At 40.5% G+C, this 18,041-nt stretch overlaps 1 protein-coding gene across 2 annotated transcripts in view; it reads right to left on the bottom strand.

Moving 5' to 3' along the window:
• The window catches only part of pdgfd (platelet derived growth factor d), a 172,651-nt gene extending 166,976 nt beyond the window's left edge, over positions 1-5,675 (bottom strand). For both annotated transcript variants that reach the window (XM_048598343.1, XM_048598344.1), the window contains exon 1: positions 5,395-5,675. In XM_048598343.1, coding sequence (XP_048454300.1) covers positions 5,395-5,506 — 112 coding nt within the window. In that variant the 5' untranslated portion in view covers positions 5,507-5,675. The remainder of the gene's footprint in view (positions 1-5,394) is intronic.
• Between the last annotated feature and the right edge of the window lie 12,366 nt (positions 5,676-18,041).

Here is an 18,041-nt window from a genome sequence, read left to right as displayed (position 1 = left end):
TGAGTGCATCTGTAGAATGATATTGAATGTTTCCCATGCTCAATATAATGTTTACTTTATTCTGTAATGAATAGTTCTCATGGTCCAGTTAGGGACCAGTGGGTGTTGATCAGAAAGCACAGCCAGCAACACCCTAGGTCTGCTCAGACTGTGAATTAAACTCCGTCATGCGACAGCTGCATGTGGAATCATCACTTTTCTTCTACAATAAAATATTCTGCTTAAATTCATTAAAAGTGTCCGATGAGTTTGAGTAAATTTCAAATCAACTTTGATACCACACCAGAAACATATTGCAGTAATGGTAGTGGCACATGAGCACCCCTTTGTTGGGCCTAGAAATACTATCCAGATCTATAGTAACGATTCCGTAGCTCCATCCATTGCCCTGTAAAGTTACAAATGATGCTGATCTACACAAAGAGCCTTTGAGACTGCCACTGCCTATTACACTTCGTAAAAACTAGAAAAAAAGCTTTATGCATCAAAATTTTACTTGATTTTTTAAAAAAATCCTCATCTAAATGAATTATTCTGGCGCAATTCAAAAACAAAACATTTCTTCCCAAGTTATCAGAACCAAATGTAAGCATGGCCCAAGAAAGTTGACTGAGTTTCAGTTTTAACAATTCATTAGGCTGAATTTTCCCTGGTATTGAACAATGTGGACAATGGTGAGTCAATTATAAATTTGTTGAAGAACAGAGTTCCTCATTTCTTCTTGCATATGACATTGATTTTAAAAAGGAGGATATACTTATAGAGGATCAAGAAGTTATAATACTACAGATAGATTAATTGAATGGGCAAAACTGCTAGTTTGGAACTCAATGTGAGGAAGTGTGAGGTCATCCACTGTGATCCAAACAAAAATGCCCAATAGGAATACATTCTTAATATTGAGAGATGAGAAACTGTGGAGGACAACTTTTTCCACAAATCGCCAAAATGTCTATGTGCAAGTACAAAGGTACTACAAAAAATAGCTTTTAGAATTTTGCTTTTTCCACAAGCAGACTGGAAGACAATTGCAAAGAATTGACGCTTCAGCTGTAAAGAGCATTGGTCAAAACGTGTCTGGGGTACTGAATTCAATTTTGGGTACCATGCATCAGGTTGGATTCAGCTTCTGAATTCAGTTAGATCATGGTTAACCTATATACCGTGTTAACACGATTGACCTGGCTTGCACCTATAATTGATACCCTCAGCTTCACAACAATCACGCAATCTCTGTGTTGAATATCTCAATTGATCAAGCATCCAGGTCTAATTCAAATTCAGCAAAATGACACAAAAGTGTAAGGGTTTATATTAAGACGTCAGGTTATGTAAATATGGCTTGAATTCCATTTATAGGGCTGCAGATCAATTCAGTTATATAATTTTATAAGATATTGTAAACATGAACTGATCTACTGTGAATGCAGATCGAGGGGTGCAAAGGAGAATGTGTTTATTGAAGGCCAATCATCTCAGCCCTGGGACATAGCTACAGAAATTCTAGGGTTGGATCCTAGGCTTAACCAATGTTATCTTCTTTAACACTGACTTATCCTCCATCATAAAGGATGGAGATGACTTAATTTTTGGAGGGCAATGTCTGAACATATGAGGATACAGAGGAGCTGCTGGTAGTTTGTGGGGAAGCTGCTGGCAGTAATTTTTGTCCTTGTTGGCTATTTGGGCACTTGGATGACATGATGGCTCAGTGATAGCACTGCTGCCTCACAGCCAGGGACCCTGGTTTGATTCCAGCCTCGGGTGACTGTCTGTGTGGAGTTGCACATTCTCCCTGTGTCTGTGTGGGCTTCCTCCCACAGTCCAAAGATGTATAGTTTAGGTGGATTGGCCATGCTAAATTGCCCATAGTGTCCAGGGATATGCAGGCTAGGTGGGTTAGCCATAGGAAATGCAGGGTTATGGGGCTAGTGGGGGGGACGGGTCTGGGTGGGATGCTCTTTGGAGGGTTGGTGTGGACTTGATGGGCCAAATGGCCTGCTTCCGCACTGCAGGGATTCTATGCATTACAATTTACTAAATGGTAACTGTGTGAACACAGCAAAACCTCACATTTTTGAAAAGTTTTTTTTCTACAATTCTAACCTTCTCCATAAATAACATGTACATTGCATTGGTACTCATAACATTTGTGCCCCAACAACTATAGTGGTCTAGTGTAATCCGCATTGCCTGCTGATCCAGCAATGCCTAAATTTTAATACCCTCACCTTTTGTTTTATATCCCTCTGAAATCTGAGCATTTAATTTCTCTGCAGCCTTCTCTAGCCCTATAATCCTTCAAAATATCTGCACATCTCTGAGCCTGACCTCTAATACATCCTTGATTTTCTTTTCCCCATTATAGACAATCCTGCCTTCAGCTGTCCGGGTCATAAACTTGTCAATTCTCTCCTTCAAACTCTCCGCCTCATATCTGCCAATCTTCCTTAAAATCCATGTTTTTCACAAAATATTTACTCCTGTTATCTGCTGAAGAGGTTTGGTGGTAAAATTTTATTTGATGTTCCTCAAGTGTCTTAGGATGATATAATTTGTTACAGGTGTTGTATAAAATCAACAGAAGCAAAAAAAAACTAAGATTACACAACAGGTCTGGCAGCATCTGTGGTGATAAACAGAGTTAATCTTTCAAGTCTATGTTAACTTGGTTTCTCTCCACAATATATTTCCAGCAGTTTTCTATTACTACTGCAGAAACTGAAAATATGTTGTTTTCATATTGTATAACTGCAAGTTGTTGTGGCAAGTTTCACTGAGACACAGGTTCAATCTTTCACATTACTTCATTCCCAGCCTCTCCTATGAGACAGGGTATAGTGGTGGTAGTGGGCAGTGATAAGTAAAATGAAATGTGTACTCCTCACTGAGTTGCTCTCTCAATTATTTGAGCATTTACCAAAAGCAGCATTAGTGGAGGGTTTGGGAAAAGAATTCCATTCCTGTTTTGACAAATTCAGGAGATGTGTGGCTAAGGAAGGAAATTAGTGAAGCAAAATAATTAAAAGAAATAAAGTCAGCTGTTTATTGCCTGACATTTTTTCTTCCTCTAAAACTTTCAACTACAATTAGGTGCATTTTATCACAACTTTTCTCAAAGATTTTCTTCCAGCACATTGGAAAATAGGTCCAGGAACTAAAAGAGATTGATATGGATACCCAGAATTAATTCAAAAGTTACCAGCAAACCTATTTGGTCTCACTGAACTGCAAAATTAATTTTAAAACATCAAAAAGGGCATGATTTTCTTCGAGTGAGTAATTCCCAACTATCTCATGAAAATTCTCAGTTTAAATGAAGGTGAGCCACTTAAGTTAAAAATTACTTTGATAGCAGGTGGCGCAATTTAGGATATGTTGTTTAAATGAAAGGCACAACTCAATTTTAATTAATTCATGGACTAATAAAGAATGTTTTTTAATGTTGGAATTCAATTTACAATCATTTTAATAAATAAGATTAAATTAATTTAAATAAATTGGTGACTACAACTGTGAATTAACTCAAAATCGTAATTTTGTAACAAATATCCCTTATAATTAACTTCCACATTCTGACTTGGGTTAAAAAAAGAAACATTTTTGACCATAGAATCAATGAACTCAATGACATCTGATATTTATGATAATGGCACAAAGGTTTAGTTACTAGAACAACGACTGCTTAGCACAGTAAGATTTCAGAACAGGATCTTCAGACATTAATGGATCATCCACAGTCTGAAATTCTGCAGCAGTAGAATCACAGAATTTTCATAGTACAGGAAGCCATTCAACCCATCATGTCTGTACCATCACCCAAAAGAACGACTCAGCTAGTGCCACTCTCCAGCCCTATTTCCATAGGTCTCTAACTTCATCCCTTTCAAATATTTATCCAGCTCTCTTTTGAAGCCTCCTATGGAATCCACTTCCATCACTCTCCCAGGCAGTGCATTCCATATCCTAATAACTCTCTGAATAAAGAGGTTTCTCCTCATCTCACTCTTAGATCTCTTCTGAAGTTCTGAAACATTTATTTTCTTTCCTGATTTCCCTTTCAGCACCCTCATTCAGCACATCCTGTGGGAAGCAAGGTAGGGAGAGGAATTTTCTGCACCACAAATAAGTGAGCTTCTATTTTTTAAAATATATATATATACACAAAGGACCTGCAAGCAGCTTTCGTTTACTTGAAGCAAGATCTGAGAAGGGCGCTTGGCAAATGCACCAACTCCAAGACAGAATCAAGAGGGATTGGGATCCGCGGCCCGCTGACGTCACGACATGTTGACGTCACGGCCAACTGACGTCACAGTGGGTTCTGGTGCCCCGCCCCCTCCCCTGTCCATTTAAAACGGGGGCAAGTGGAAGGACAGTGTAGCGCGGTGCCTTTAAGGCAGATTTGGCCGAGCTCGTTGCTCTCGCTGCAAATGAGAGTGTGGCCTTGAAGGAGATAGATCCTCCCTCTCTCACTGTAATGCATACAATGGCACTGATGAGGTCATGCTTTGCTCCTTCCAGATCTGAGTGCCGAGTAATGTGTCTTCCCGCAGGGTAATAAATCCCGCTGCCTCCAAAAAAGCTGACACATTCTTCCAGCTGCTGGAAGGCAGCGTGCTCTGAAACCAGAGTCCTGCACAATGGACACGCATCTGTCAGCATTAACACGACAGGCACGGCAGCAAACCGCCCTCAGCCAAAACAACGGCCAGCCGCTCTTCTTACAGTTTATTCCACTACTGAAATTTCATGACCCAAAGCACAATAATTCATTGCAGGGGGGAGCAAGGCAAGTTTAGTAAACACGAGGTTCGGTGTCTCCTTTGTCCAAACAAACTTTTGAAAACTAATTTTAAAAAAGTTTGTGAATTTGAGAAAGTCTTGTCCTCTATACTCTGCTGAAACTGACAGGGACTAACATTAAAATGCATTAATTTACCAATTGTTTAGATTTCTTGATGATCATATACACATCGTTGTTTCTTATTCTTCGAGATTTACCAGTTGTATGGTAAATCAGTTAAAGATCTTTTAAGATGCCCTAAAAAATGCTGCCTTCGTTCTAAAATATAATGAACGAATAAAGCCCGAATAAATATGTCAAAAAACCCAAAGTACACGAGGACTGCACTAAATATAAAATGTTTTAAAAATGGAAGAGTTGGAACGTTTCAGCGAGATAAACTAAATGTTCTGCCAAGATCTTAAAATGCTGCTGTATGTACTTTGGGGAAACAGAGAGAGAGAAAGTTTTGTAGATTTTTTTTGGATTTTCTTCACGATACCCAGTCCAACAGGAGTCGCTGAACAGCCCAAATTTACATAATTAGCTAGAAAACATTAACGTTCGAACTTTTAATGCGAAAATTTTAAAGCAAAACTGCAACTTACCATCTCTCTGTATAGTAGAGGATCGCAAAGCTTTAATAGATCCACCTTGAGCTTTGGTGCCATGAAGGCGAAAGTCTCCAAATACTGTAACCAATATGAATAGCAATAACATTGGGATTTATTACCAAACTCCACTGCTTATTTAATATCAAATCCAGTTAGGCGACGTATACTCTTGATCTACAAAGCGTTCTCGAAGGTCTAAATTGCTTTTTTTTTTAACAAACTTTCTGCATCATTAATGCGGTAACAGAGAGTGATTTGTCCGTCTAAAATCGACAGTAAAAGAAACCCCGTGACTCGAAATATGTAACAGGTTGATTCTTCGAGTCCCCGATCAGGAATAATCAAAGAGTCCAGATTTCACCCAAAGACTGTGTCCTGTGACGATCTCATCTTCAAAGAGCGCGAACGCATCATCAAAGCTTTCAAAACGCAATAAAAACAGAATCCTTGTAAGTGTCTCCTGGCAGTGCTAACATATGTGTGGCTTAAAAATGCAGAGGCAGAGATCGGTGCAGATCGCGCGTGTACTCCCACAGTCCTGGTGAGGAAATACGCCGGGTGAAGCATAAGGAAACAGCAGTGTAAACAAAAGGCGAAAGCATTGCAAGCTACAGCTGAAGCTTTCACGTTTAAAGGAAAAAGTCTACACGTAGCAGTTTCTGTTTGACGCTGGGAATGTCATCCATAGTGCACAGTCCTTATATGACTCAGACTTGGCAACAAGTTCATGTGTTTTTTTTTTCCTTTTCACTTTGTAGGATATGGAACCAGTCGCAGGATGCAGCTCTCATGTTGTACCAGCAATCCATGAACTATTTAGTACAGATCAGTTGCTGTGCATTACCCAGCGTTACAGCCAAATGCATTCGAATCAGTCGAACTGAATTGAGTCCTCACCCCAGTCGGTTTTCTCTTTCTCAAAGTGAACACCCGGGGCACTTAGATTCACCGGGAATTTTCTGCGTTGACACCAATTTTAACAATTCAAAACCTTGAAGTGATAATGCTTAGCGTTTTATTCTCTCTGCAAAGCCCTTGTATAGTGGTGGTGTCTCTAGGTCTGAGCCAGGAGGCCTGGGTTCAAGTTCCACCTTCTCCAGTGGTGTATAGTAACATCTCTGACTAGATTGAAATGGAAAATATTTTTATTCTCTTTGCAAAGGCCTTGTGCAGTAGTATTATCCCTATCTCTGAGCCAGGAGGCTGCAAATGAACAGTGGCTGCTCCCACACTGGAGGGAGTCTTTGATTCCCTGTTCCAGAGGTATGTAATAACTCTGAGCAGGTTAATTAGAAAAAAAGAATTATCTGTGCAAAGGGCTCTTGTAGTGCAGTGGCAATGTCCCTACCTTTGATTCAGGAGGCCTGGGTTCAAGTACCATCTCCTCCAGTAGTGTAAAACAACATCTCTGAACAGATTGGTTAGAAAAATAGGTTAAATAAAATAATTGTCTCTGCAAATGCCTTGTGCAGTGGTATGTCCCTACCTCTGATCCAGTAGCCTCACCTCATCCAGAAGTGTGTCAGAAAATATCTTTGTTTCTGCTGCTTTAGGCATATTGTTCTGGAACCTTATTACATAACATATGGACCATTAGTGACTTGGGAGTGGAGGAGGTGTGTAATAATTTTATTAAGTGGTGTAATTAGCAGTTGTGGTTATCTCTAATTACTCTGAGCTAAATTATTAGAAATCATAGCAAGAAAGAGATCATTTGGCCATCACGCTTGTCTTGCCTTTTAGACACAGCATAAAATCTAGGAGCAGAAATAGGCTATTCAATGCAATCATGGCTAATCTGACAATCCTCAAATCCACTTTCCTCTGTTATCCCAATAATGCTTGATTTCCTTAATGACCCAATCTCTGCAGCCCTGGTAAAGCATTCCACACATTCTCTAATGCTCTGAGAGAAGAAATTCCCCCTCATCTCTGATTTAAATAGATAACCCCCTATTCTGAGATTATGCCCTCTGGTCTTAGATTCTTCCACAAGGGTAAACATCAACCTTGTCAAGCCCTCTAAGAATCTTGTTTGCTTCATTCAGGTTGCCACTCAAAAACTCCAATACATATAGGCCAAGCTACTCAATCCTTTCTTGTAAGAAAGTCCCTCAATTTCCAGAATAAGTAGAGAACCCACTCTGAACTGCCTGTAATCCTAGTATATCTTTCCTTTGATACAGAGCCAAAACTGTCCACAGAGTTCCACGTGTGGTATGATGAGTGCCTTGTATAGTTTTAGCAAGACATCCCTATTTTCTGTGTTCTGATGAAGGGTCACTAGGCTTGAAATTTTAACTGTTTTCTCCCCTCAGATGCTGCCAGTCCTGCTGAGTTTTTCCAGCAATTTCTGTTTTTGCTCCCTATTTTCATACTCCATTCCCTTTAAAATAAAAGCCAACAGTCCATTTGCTTTCCCTTTAACCTGTTGAATATGAATTCAGTTATGCATACATTCCTGCATGATACCTATAATCCTGTATATTCTCATCCTCAAGTACCTGTATACAACTACCTTTTAAAATTGTTTAGGATGATATCATGGCTTGTGACCTAATGGTATAAAACTTTCAGACTCCATCTTTCGACCTCTACTCTCCTGTAGCATGACATGCTGAGGGAAACCTGGTACTCTACATTATTGCTTAGCTTGTGCCCAGAAAAGCAAGTGCCCATGACTGTAGTGTAGATATGTAACTACCAGAACATGTAAAAAAGTTCACAGAATTCTTCAGTACTACATGGTCTACATCTCATAATTATGTTGCAGGAGCGTACTTGAGTATCATTGTGTGATGGTTACAAGCCACTAGCGAGTAAACCTTGCCACAGACATATAGGAGTGTTACAGCAGAGAAGGTGGCCATTCCATCCATTGTATGTGTGGAAACTCTAAAATAGCACCTCAGCGAGTTCCACTCCCCCATTTTTTTCATAATCTGTAGTCATACAAGTTTATACACGTCAGATAATCAATTCACTTTTCAGGGCTTCTATTGAAGCATGCATTCAGGAAGAGCATTAACGTTAAAAAACCTTTCTTCATCTCAAATTGCTTCTTGAAATCAGTGAATTCTAATTTTTGATACTTCTGCCGACAGGAACAATTTTAGAATTCGAATTAGCATTAGAACAGTTAGGTGGTTGTCTTTGACCAGCACAGATGCAATAGGCCATAGGCCTTTTTTCTGTGCTGTAGATCTCTATGACTCTATAACTCTTCTTCCGTGACTGCTCTTTCCTTTTCTGTTAGAATTTCGAGGCCTGTGGGATTATTAAACTTTGGGGCTGTAGTTTTCAATTTAGGGTAAATTAAAGAGTCATATGGCCTCTTCCGGTGTCTGCCTGATATTAAGCCTGGACAGTGTGATTGTCAGAAATCAAAACTTTTGGATTATTTTATTAGAAAGAAGGAGCAAGCTGATAACACTTGGAGACAAATGGTAGTCACTCAGTCTCTCAAAGTCTCAGAAAGGTACTAGGTGTAAAGAGTTGTACCTTCCATTAACTTCTAAGATAAAAGAGAGTTTGGACCAAAGGTATCTAATCAGCATTCCTACCTGAATTCAAGGTTAATGTATTCCACATTGCCATGGAGAAGAAGGCAGAAGAAGCCGTTTTTGAAATCACATTCCAGATTTCCCTACAAATCAATGATTATCACAAATATTCAGCTGCAGTTCTGTACATTCAGTGGAGACAAGGCTTTGTGAGCTACGTAGCCAAATACAAGAGGGAGGTAGTCTCTAGTCAAAAAGGGGAAATGGTGGAACTTCCATGGAAAGTGTGATGGGTGATACATATAAAAGGAAACTTTTTTTCTGTAGTTTAAAGTATAAGGATTCTCCTACAAAAAGAAAGTAGTGTTTCATCAATAGTGTTTTGTAAATCAAATCCGTAAGTTCCCCTTCAAGCCACTCAACATCCAGGCTTGGTGTTGCTCCTTTAGTGTCCTTAGACAAAATCCTGGAACTGTGTCCCTATCAGCACTGTGGATCTGTGTGCAGCATATGGATTGCAATTGTTCAACAAAACAGCTCACCACCAACTTCTTAAGGCAACTCAGGATGACTAAAAAAGGCTAGCCCAGTCAGCAATGCCCATGTCCCAAGTGAATTAAAAAAAAATTTGTTGCAGTAAAAGTTTTAAAACTTGAAATCTTGTCATTCTTTCAGGTAGTAATTGGAAATCTGAATTTCTGATAAAAATAGTCATTGGTCTCCATCGAGATTTTCTTATAGCCAAGAATTGTAGGAACAGGTTTTACAGTTGATGGGGGATTTAAGAAACTCTTGGAAGACTGAGGAAAATGTCTGGAAATAAAATTTTATAGTGTCTTGTCGCAAGTTGCGTATTAGCCTTTGGAGGGAATTAATAGCATTGTATTTCATGGCGATTGATGCTGACCGATATAAAATGTGCAAAATAATTGCAGTGTTAATTGAGATGGTGTGTTCCTGTTGGGAATGAGATAATTACCTCACCATGTGAATTAAGTAATTTAACCTCAGGATAGATATAGTCAATTAATGTCTCTATTTTAGTGTAATTGTGAAAATTAATTAATCCCATCAAACAACTGTGCACTGTATCTTCTAATTATTTGATTTCTCCTGACCTGTGTTTAAGAACATGTATTTCCAAATGTCAGGTTTAAATTTGGAACTAATCATTCATAATTCTTCATTCTTTGAAAAACATACTGATGGTGACTCTTCCACTTTGCTCAGTCATGATTACTGGACTTGTTTTGGATGGGGAAGAAATGCTGAGACTATTTTCCGCTCCTTCAACATCATAAATGGTTAGTATATTTTCCAAGGTATATTCCTTCATTCTTTCTTAACAGTGGCCAGGCATGTGCTGCCCTGAAACAGGTCAGAGCAGGGTACCTGGTGACTTCAGCTCTCTGCTTGTTCCAAAGGACCTTCGTATTGAACACCTGATGATAACATTGCAGAGTCCTCTCCACAGACCATAGGCAACCCACATTCATGGGCATTGGCATCCAAAATGCGACAGCTTCCAAGAATGCTCATGGCACATCTCTAATCCACTTACAGGACACTTCTGCACTTCAATGCTGCATTTTGGGCTGCGTTGGTAACTATCTTTATAATACTGCTGCAGGGACTCTGTGCACAGAGACATGCACCCAGCGCATGGATTGAACCAGGCTACATCTCGGGGGTCTTCACTTGTTGCCACAGTGCTCATTCACTCTGAGCCTACTGGATGCTCACTGAATCCCTGACTTGCATTGCCTTGTCTTACCTTTTTATGCTTCTCCCGCTCAGCGCATACACAAAGTCTGTAATGGCTGTCAGCAGACCTCAGTCAAGACAAGGGAGCTGGCCTTTGGTCAGGGGATCCTTGGATAACAGTGCGAGGTCTTGGACACAGTCAGTCAGCCATTCAAGGCGGCCAGAGTCAGGGATGTTCTCCAAATAAGGAGTGAGAAGCTGAATGTTGTGTAGCCCATCACTTGTCTCAAGTCTTACTGTCCTATTGTGGGCTGTTTGCTTCTTGGAATTAGAGAGAGAGAAAGACAGGTATAAGGGAGATGAAAATGGGTGGCACAGTTGTTTCTGTTGGAGCAGAGGAGGAGTCCTAAGTGAATCAGTGGGCAGTGTAGAGGGCATGCAGGGTTAGTGGTGCCAGGGGTTGGGATGGGAGGTAGCAAGAGCAGAAGATGTTGCAGCCATTATTGAGAGTGGTAGAACATGAATCATTGGCATTCTTCCTACAGCGCTGTGCATTCCTCCAGATGGCTGAGACTGTTTTAATCCAGGTGGCAACCTCGAACAAGGTGGCATGGCCGGGTGTGTTCTCCATAGATGGTCCTGGAGAAAGAGGGCAAACTGCATCTGCACCAGCCCATCCAGCAAGACCTCCAGGTCCTTGCCCACAAAGAGGACAACCCATTTCCCCTTAACTGTCATGTCTGGGGCAAATGGCAGGAACTATGCAGGGTAGCTCCAGACTGACAGTGATTGTCTGGGTGCACAATAGGCTTTTAAAGATGGTGTGAATGCAAGGGATGCTGGTCTTTCGGCAGATATCCGCTGAGTGGCAAGCTGTTCCAGGAATGGTGCCTGTTAAGATGGGGATAGAATCATACCAAGAGATATTGTAGAGGCATGCAGGTAGTTATTGAGGTGATTTTTGTAAGATAAAGCAAGAAATCCTGCTAGGCCCTGTGGCAAAAATCCTTCCAAAAAACTCAGTGCAACTTGCAGTTAGCAAGAAAAGTAAGACTCAGCCCTTAATCTTGTAACATCATATTGTTCAAAATACTTGAATACCGAAAGAAACAGTGTGATGCCATCTTTGCAAAGTTACTGGTTGAAAAATGTATGATGAGCAGCATTTGCTTGGGATTCTTGAGTTTGACAATACTTGTACCCTGCTGTAAATTGCTATAACATTGGCATATAATTAATGTTGATGCAAAAATTCTCATTGTTATTTTGACAGTAAATTATGAGCTATTCTGTTTCTAAATTCATGACTAGGTTTCTGATAGTTTCAATGTATGGTCATAGTTGAATTTTCTCATTGTTTGAGAGCAAATTTATCATTCTTCAGAAATAAATCTGGCACCTCATTCCATAATGAACCAACCAATGATACACAACTAAACAACTAAAGAGATAGTTCTTAATTAGAGATAACAAGGTGTAGAGCTGGAAGAATACAGCAGGCCATGCAGCATCAGAAGAGCAGGAAAGCTGACGTTTCGAGTCTGGACCCTTCTTCAGAAATGGGGGAGGGGAAGTGGACTCTGAAATAAATAGAGGGGGGAAGGCGGATGGAAGGTGGATAAAGGAGCAGATAGGTGGAGAGGAGACGAACAGGTCAGGGTGGCCTCCTCTACATTGGGGAAACCAAGCAGAGGGTTGGAGACCATTTTGTGCAACACCTACGCTCGGTTTGCAACAAATGACAACACCTCCCAGTCGCTAACTATTTCAACTCCCCCTCCCATTCCTTGGACGACATGTCCATCCTGGGCCTTCTCCAGTGCCACAACAATGCCACCCGAAGGCTGCAGGAACAGCACCTCATATTTTGCTTGGAACCCTGCAGCCCAATGGTCTCAATGTGGACTTCACAAGCTTCAAAATCTCCCCACCCCTGACCTTAACCCAAAACCAGCCCAGCTCGTCCCCGCCTCCTTGATCTGACCATCTTTTCTCCCACCTATTGCTCCTCCCACCTCACTGACCAACCCCCACCCCCACCACACCATGCTAACACAGAAAAATGATCAGAAAATGAAAGATTATAAGGTAGAATTTTCCTCCTTAAGCAAAATTGAGAAATTATGTTAGAAATGTGGGCGAGGTTACAAGTATCCAACAAAATCAGTTTGCATAATCACAAATCAAAACAAATCAACTGAATAGTGCACTTGATCCGTGTGATTGAATCTAACTTTTTTTCTCTCAAAAGCTAAACTGCTGACCATCCAAATTTCTTTCCTAGTTGTCATGTCAGCTAATGATTTCTACAGGTGCTGCCTCCTACTTTTTCAAAACTGCCATCATTACCCTCACTTCAAAAAGAAGTAGTTTTGATCTTTCTCAGTTTTTACAAGCTATTCTCCTTTTTTTATTCATTTACTTTGATGCCCTTGTTTTCAATAATCTTCCTCTCTGTTGTTCCTATATTTATGTCTTTGTTACATTACAACAATGACTGTGCTTCAACAGTATTTCATCAGCTGTAGAACATTTTGAGACAGGCTGTGGAAATCAAATTAGCAGTCATACTTGTGGTGTGATTCATTTGTCTCTGCGAGCAGGTACATTTATTCAAGTGCAGAGGCCTATTCTTTGTGGGCAACTTGAATATATCCATTGATTGCAGAAGGAATGGCTACGGAGGCAGCTAGTTCTGCACATCCCGAGGACAATGCCCTAATTGATCAGAGTTTCAACTTTCTCGAATAGAATTCAAGGTTGACAGTTAACAGTTGCTGCTACATCTTCATGTCAACCGTTATCAAACCAAACAGCACTTTCTTCTCACGTATGCATAAATTATTTCCTTTCTAAAGTTGCTGTTCTTGCTTTTCAATTCTGATGAGTGCAACATGGAAACCTGAAACCTAATATTTCTTTTAAGATATGTGATGTGTTAATTACTGATAACCTTGATGACACTAAACTTTTACTAATGCAAATATGAAATTTAAATTCTTCAGATTTTAATTGCTGCTGCAGATTTTGAAAATGTAACTTTTTTCCTTTCACTTGCTATTTTTCTCCCTTTTAATCCAAATACTTTCCCCTACTTTTGATTTTTCTGGGTCTGATTTGACATTGACTTCACCCATTCTAACTAATACATTTTTCTCAGTTCTTGTGTTGTAAATTACACAGTCTTTCAATTTGATTGGTTAAAGGATATAGAATGGCTTGGCCTATTCAGTCATGTCCCAAATACTCAGTTTCTCTTGATGCAATGTGATCAGCTCGCTCTTTCAGTAACTTGTCATGCAAAAATTTTCAATATCTAAACAGGCAAATCTGGCTAATTGCAGATATTGTTTGATGCCAGGTGCAGCAAATTACAGTCCTAATTTATAATTATATTGTTTTGTAGTTCTTTTTATCTAAGTGATGATATAGTGAGTTACTGGCAGGAAGAAACTTAAATTCAGTAATAATTTAATCCTTGAACAAAAGTAAAAATACCACAAGTTCATGTGACTTTTCCTTCGACATATAAATTGTTCCATGGTACTGAGAATTGAGCAATTTAATATCTGTTCACAAAAGGAGAGAAGGATAAATCAGCAATTAGAGACCGCTTAGGTGAACATTGATTATGAATAAGTTTTAGAATCCAAGGCTAAACTTTGCTGGGGGTATAAATTGTATTGTAGCAGATTGGCTGCTCAATGTACTCCCTAAATGCATTTCCTTTTGGCTTCCATTGTCAAAGTTGACCTCTACCTGCAAAGTATCCATAGATCCATAATCAATGACAACCAACATGGATGTGACAAGGGCCAGACGTGACCAACAAATCAAATTTACTTTTTTGAAAACGTTTTCAATTTCTTGAGCAATGAAGCATATTTCAGGTACAAATGTTTTGAATTCCTCATTAGGTGCCTCACAGTAAGCTGGTTAAAAATAGAAAGAGAATATGCAGCAGGAAAGGTAGAAAGTTGAACGAAATGCAGGGAACAGAGAACATTGGATGGACGGTTTTCATATGCGTAATGTACATTTCCATCATATCTACCATTGTACACACTTCAAAGCCTCTAATATTGTTAGTTTCTCGTTAGAACACAAGCAGAAGTCAAACCATTCAACTTCATGCATCCACACCCCATCTCAGAATTGTAACCCACAATTGTCAAGAACTGCCAAACAAAATGTGAGTCTAAATGTATAAAATGCATTGTCTGCAAACTAAGTGATGTCATCTGAAGGGAATATCCATACGCTAACTGAAGACCAATTAAAGAATAGACCAATTGACCAATGGAGGGCCACCTAATTTCTAATGCAATAGATAGTTTAAAAGGTAGTCACCTGCAACCTGTGCACTGAAATACTTGGATAAGAAAGCTAATTTATAGGAAGGTAAAAGACAGAGCAATGCAGACAGCAGACTTTACTTTAATGAGGACAAATTTATGCATATGGAAGGCATTACAATTCGATTATTGAAAATTTGGCAATTGTTGTCATGATCTAATGCATTGACATTGTCTTCACTGCACATCTAAATAGCAGTCTGAGGAAGATACCTGCAGAATTTTTGAGTTAAAAATTCTCAAAACAGGTTCTCAAAAATTGTTCAATTTTCAAATTCTGTCTCAACAAATGTTAGCTTTCTGCTGAGAACAGTATTTCTGGCAAATTTTACAGGGTGATGAAGGACTTCTCAGATATCTTGCCATGTCTTTAAAACTGCCAAACGTTTGACAAGTTTAAAACCAATACAAACTACTTGTTTCAAGAGGAACAATGCTCAAAGGGTAAATATTTTCAATACACGACATTCCATTAACAAGCATATTGGTTTCAAAAAAAAGTTTTCATTCCTTGCAGCCAACCAATGAAGACCCAATTATGAACTTCCAGTCAGAATTATTAATGTGGGTGCGTTTCTATGCCAAAGTGCTGGCAAGTACTGAACTTTAACACTACACCAGAGGAGCAGAACTGAGATCGAAGACCAGGAAGATTGCAGATCCTTGCTCAACATTAAAAAGAATCAGTCGTTCATGGACGCGCACTCCACTCAGTTGATTGTTTTGGAGCCCTGCATCATTATGTGGCATATTCCAGCTTAATGCCTATGAAAATTTGGATTTTCATGTCCTTTTAAATAAAATAAATGACAAGCAAATTTTTATAGTGGGATATATTTGTGTGCACAGAGATAGAGCAGAGTTTTACAAAACCCCATTAGACAAGTTGAGCCCTGAAGACAATTCATCTGTCTTTGCCCCAATTGAGGTCCCTAAGGCCAGCTGGCCAAAATTTAAGGAGGGAGGAGGTTATGGATGGCCCAGCAAGTAAGTGAACACATGCTCCAGGCTGGAAAGATCGCGGGCACCACCATTACTAACTCCTTTAAATATCATGTGCCTGACCCTCCTGGGGCTGTTGCACTGGATATCTAATCCCCTTGGCTTTTCCAACATGATTCTCCATCCCCTTTTACCTCCAAGGCCTCCTGTTCTGAACCCACCCTGAGACTCTGGAACTTACCTTTGTCCTGGCCTCACAGCACTTAGCATTTAGGAACTGTTGTAATTCCATCCCTGACCACCATTCCTGGTGGAACTACTGGAACTACAGAGCTGCCAGCCAATCTGAATGGCCAATGCATACAGAGCGAGGGACAAATGTTAAATGGCTGTGGGGCAGCCGACTGTAGTCCCCTACTGAATTTTTCATTTGTAGAGTAGGAACCCCACAACTTTCAAATGTGTGCAGCTGCCAATTCAGGTTGTTAAGAGAGTTTCACCATCTCTCCTGCTCCTGCCTCATCAATAATGTCTCTTCCATCCATTTCCATCAAGCTCAACTCTCCTGTTATCTCAAGCAGGGGAAAATATCTCGCAGTAGGACAGAGACATATATCAGAGTCTCACCTGTTGTGACGAAGAGATGTTAGATTTGGCTAGAGTAGATAGTGACTGCTGATAATCGGATGTAGCGACTTCCATGTTCAAACAACCCAGTGAGCTTCATTGTGCAATGCTGTGCTGCTGTACCATTAACATCACTGCCAACTCAACTTTAATCTTCCCTTGTGCAGCTTCACTGAGCAAATCTGAACTAAAATGGAGGCCAGTGCTAGAGATGATCAATTCGACTTCTCTGCCTGAAGTGGAAGCCACTGAGCCTTCAGATGCACTGGCAAGATGTTCACCTGCACCCTCACCAGCTCAGACACTTTCACCTCAGTGGGTTCTCTTTCTAGTGCTGTGAGCACAGACTGGTGAGCACATCTCTGTAGCTGGTCAAGGAAGGGACTCAGGTCTATGATACTCAGAGGACCACCCGAGACCAGGCACCCATCAGTCTCATGCAGTAGATGACCCCGTAGTCTTGATCATTAATAACTTGGTCAAAATACACAAATAGGCATAGGAGCATCAGGCGGGTCTGTCAGAGGCAACCAATAACTGGCTCAAAGGATGGAGGAGTCCATCAATATTATCAGAACCGTGCTGACTCCAGCTCCATGCATCTTTCTGGTTCTGTGGACTGACTTGTGACCAACTTGTGGAGATCCAGATTCAGCAGACTCAGTGTCTGCTGGATATGTGCGCACAGTTCTATACGCCATCACTGTAGCAATAGGCATTCAGCTTCAATGGCAAAGTGAAAGAGGGACCAGGCACCTCAAAATCACTCCAACTGCCTCTTCCTCTCAGCGAGACAAAGTGATGCTAGCTGGTACCCATAGGGAGGAATAATCCCATATGGGATCACCAGGAGCTTTCTCTTAGGCCACTTTAGAGGTGCCCAGTTCCCCATCTACCCTCTGCCTGCAATGCCAAAGCTTGCTAAAGTTCTGGCTGAGTCCTATGGCACAAATGCACCCAAGGAGGGCAGCCAAATCTTGTAAGCTGAAAGAGGCAACAACAGAGCATGCTCCAACCACTGCAGGTGTGCAAATCAGGGCTGCACATCAATGTTGGGGAGTGAAATATAAGAAAAAAATCTTTAAAAAGGCCCAAGATGTACGAGTTACTCTTCACCGTAAAATTTCTTGCATTTATGTAAATACATGTTCACCTGCACTCTTCAAGAATCTACTCCAGTATTCCTGTTATTTTCGAATCTAGTGAAGTCACACCCATGGGAGGGATGAGCAGCCTCCTCAGACATCCCACAGCTGAAAAATGTTGCAATGGTCAAGCGTTGCTCATCTCTCGCTAGCTGTTTTTCAACTTCTGATGGCCTCAGATTTCCTTGAGCTGTGACCTTGATGACTACAACATAGCTGTGGCACTTCATAGAATCCCTAATGTGTGGAAACAGGCCCTTCGGCCCAACAAGTCCACAGTGAACCTCAGAGCATCCCACCCAGACCCATCCCCTATAAGAGATAACAAGGTGTAGAGCTGGATGAACACAGCAGGCCAAGCAGCA

This window comes from Rhincodon typus, chromosome 6 (genome assembly GCF_021869965.1).
Source record: "Rhincodon typus isolate 14 chromosome 6, sRhiTyp1.1, whole genome shotgun sequence".
Lineage (NCBI taxonomy): Eukaryota > Metazoa > Chordata > Chondrichthyes > Orectolobiformes > Rhincodontidae > Rhincodon > Rhincodon typus.
Note: the sequence above shows the minus strand (reverse complement) of the source record. Positions and strands in the feature narration are given on the sequence as shown.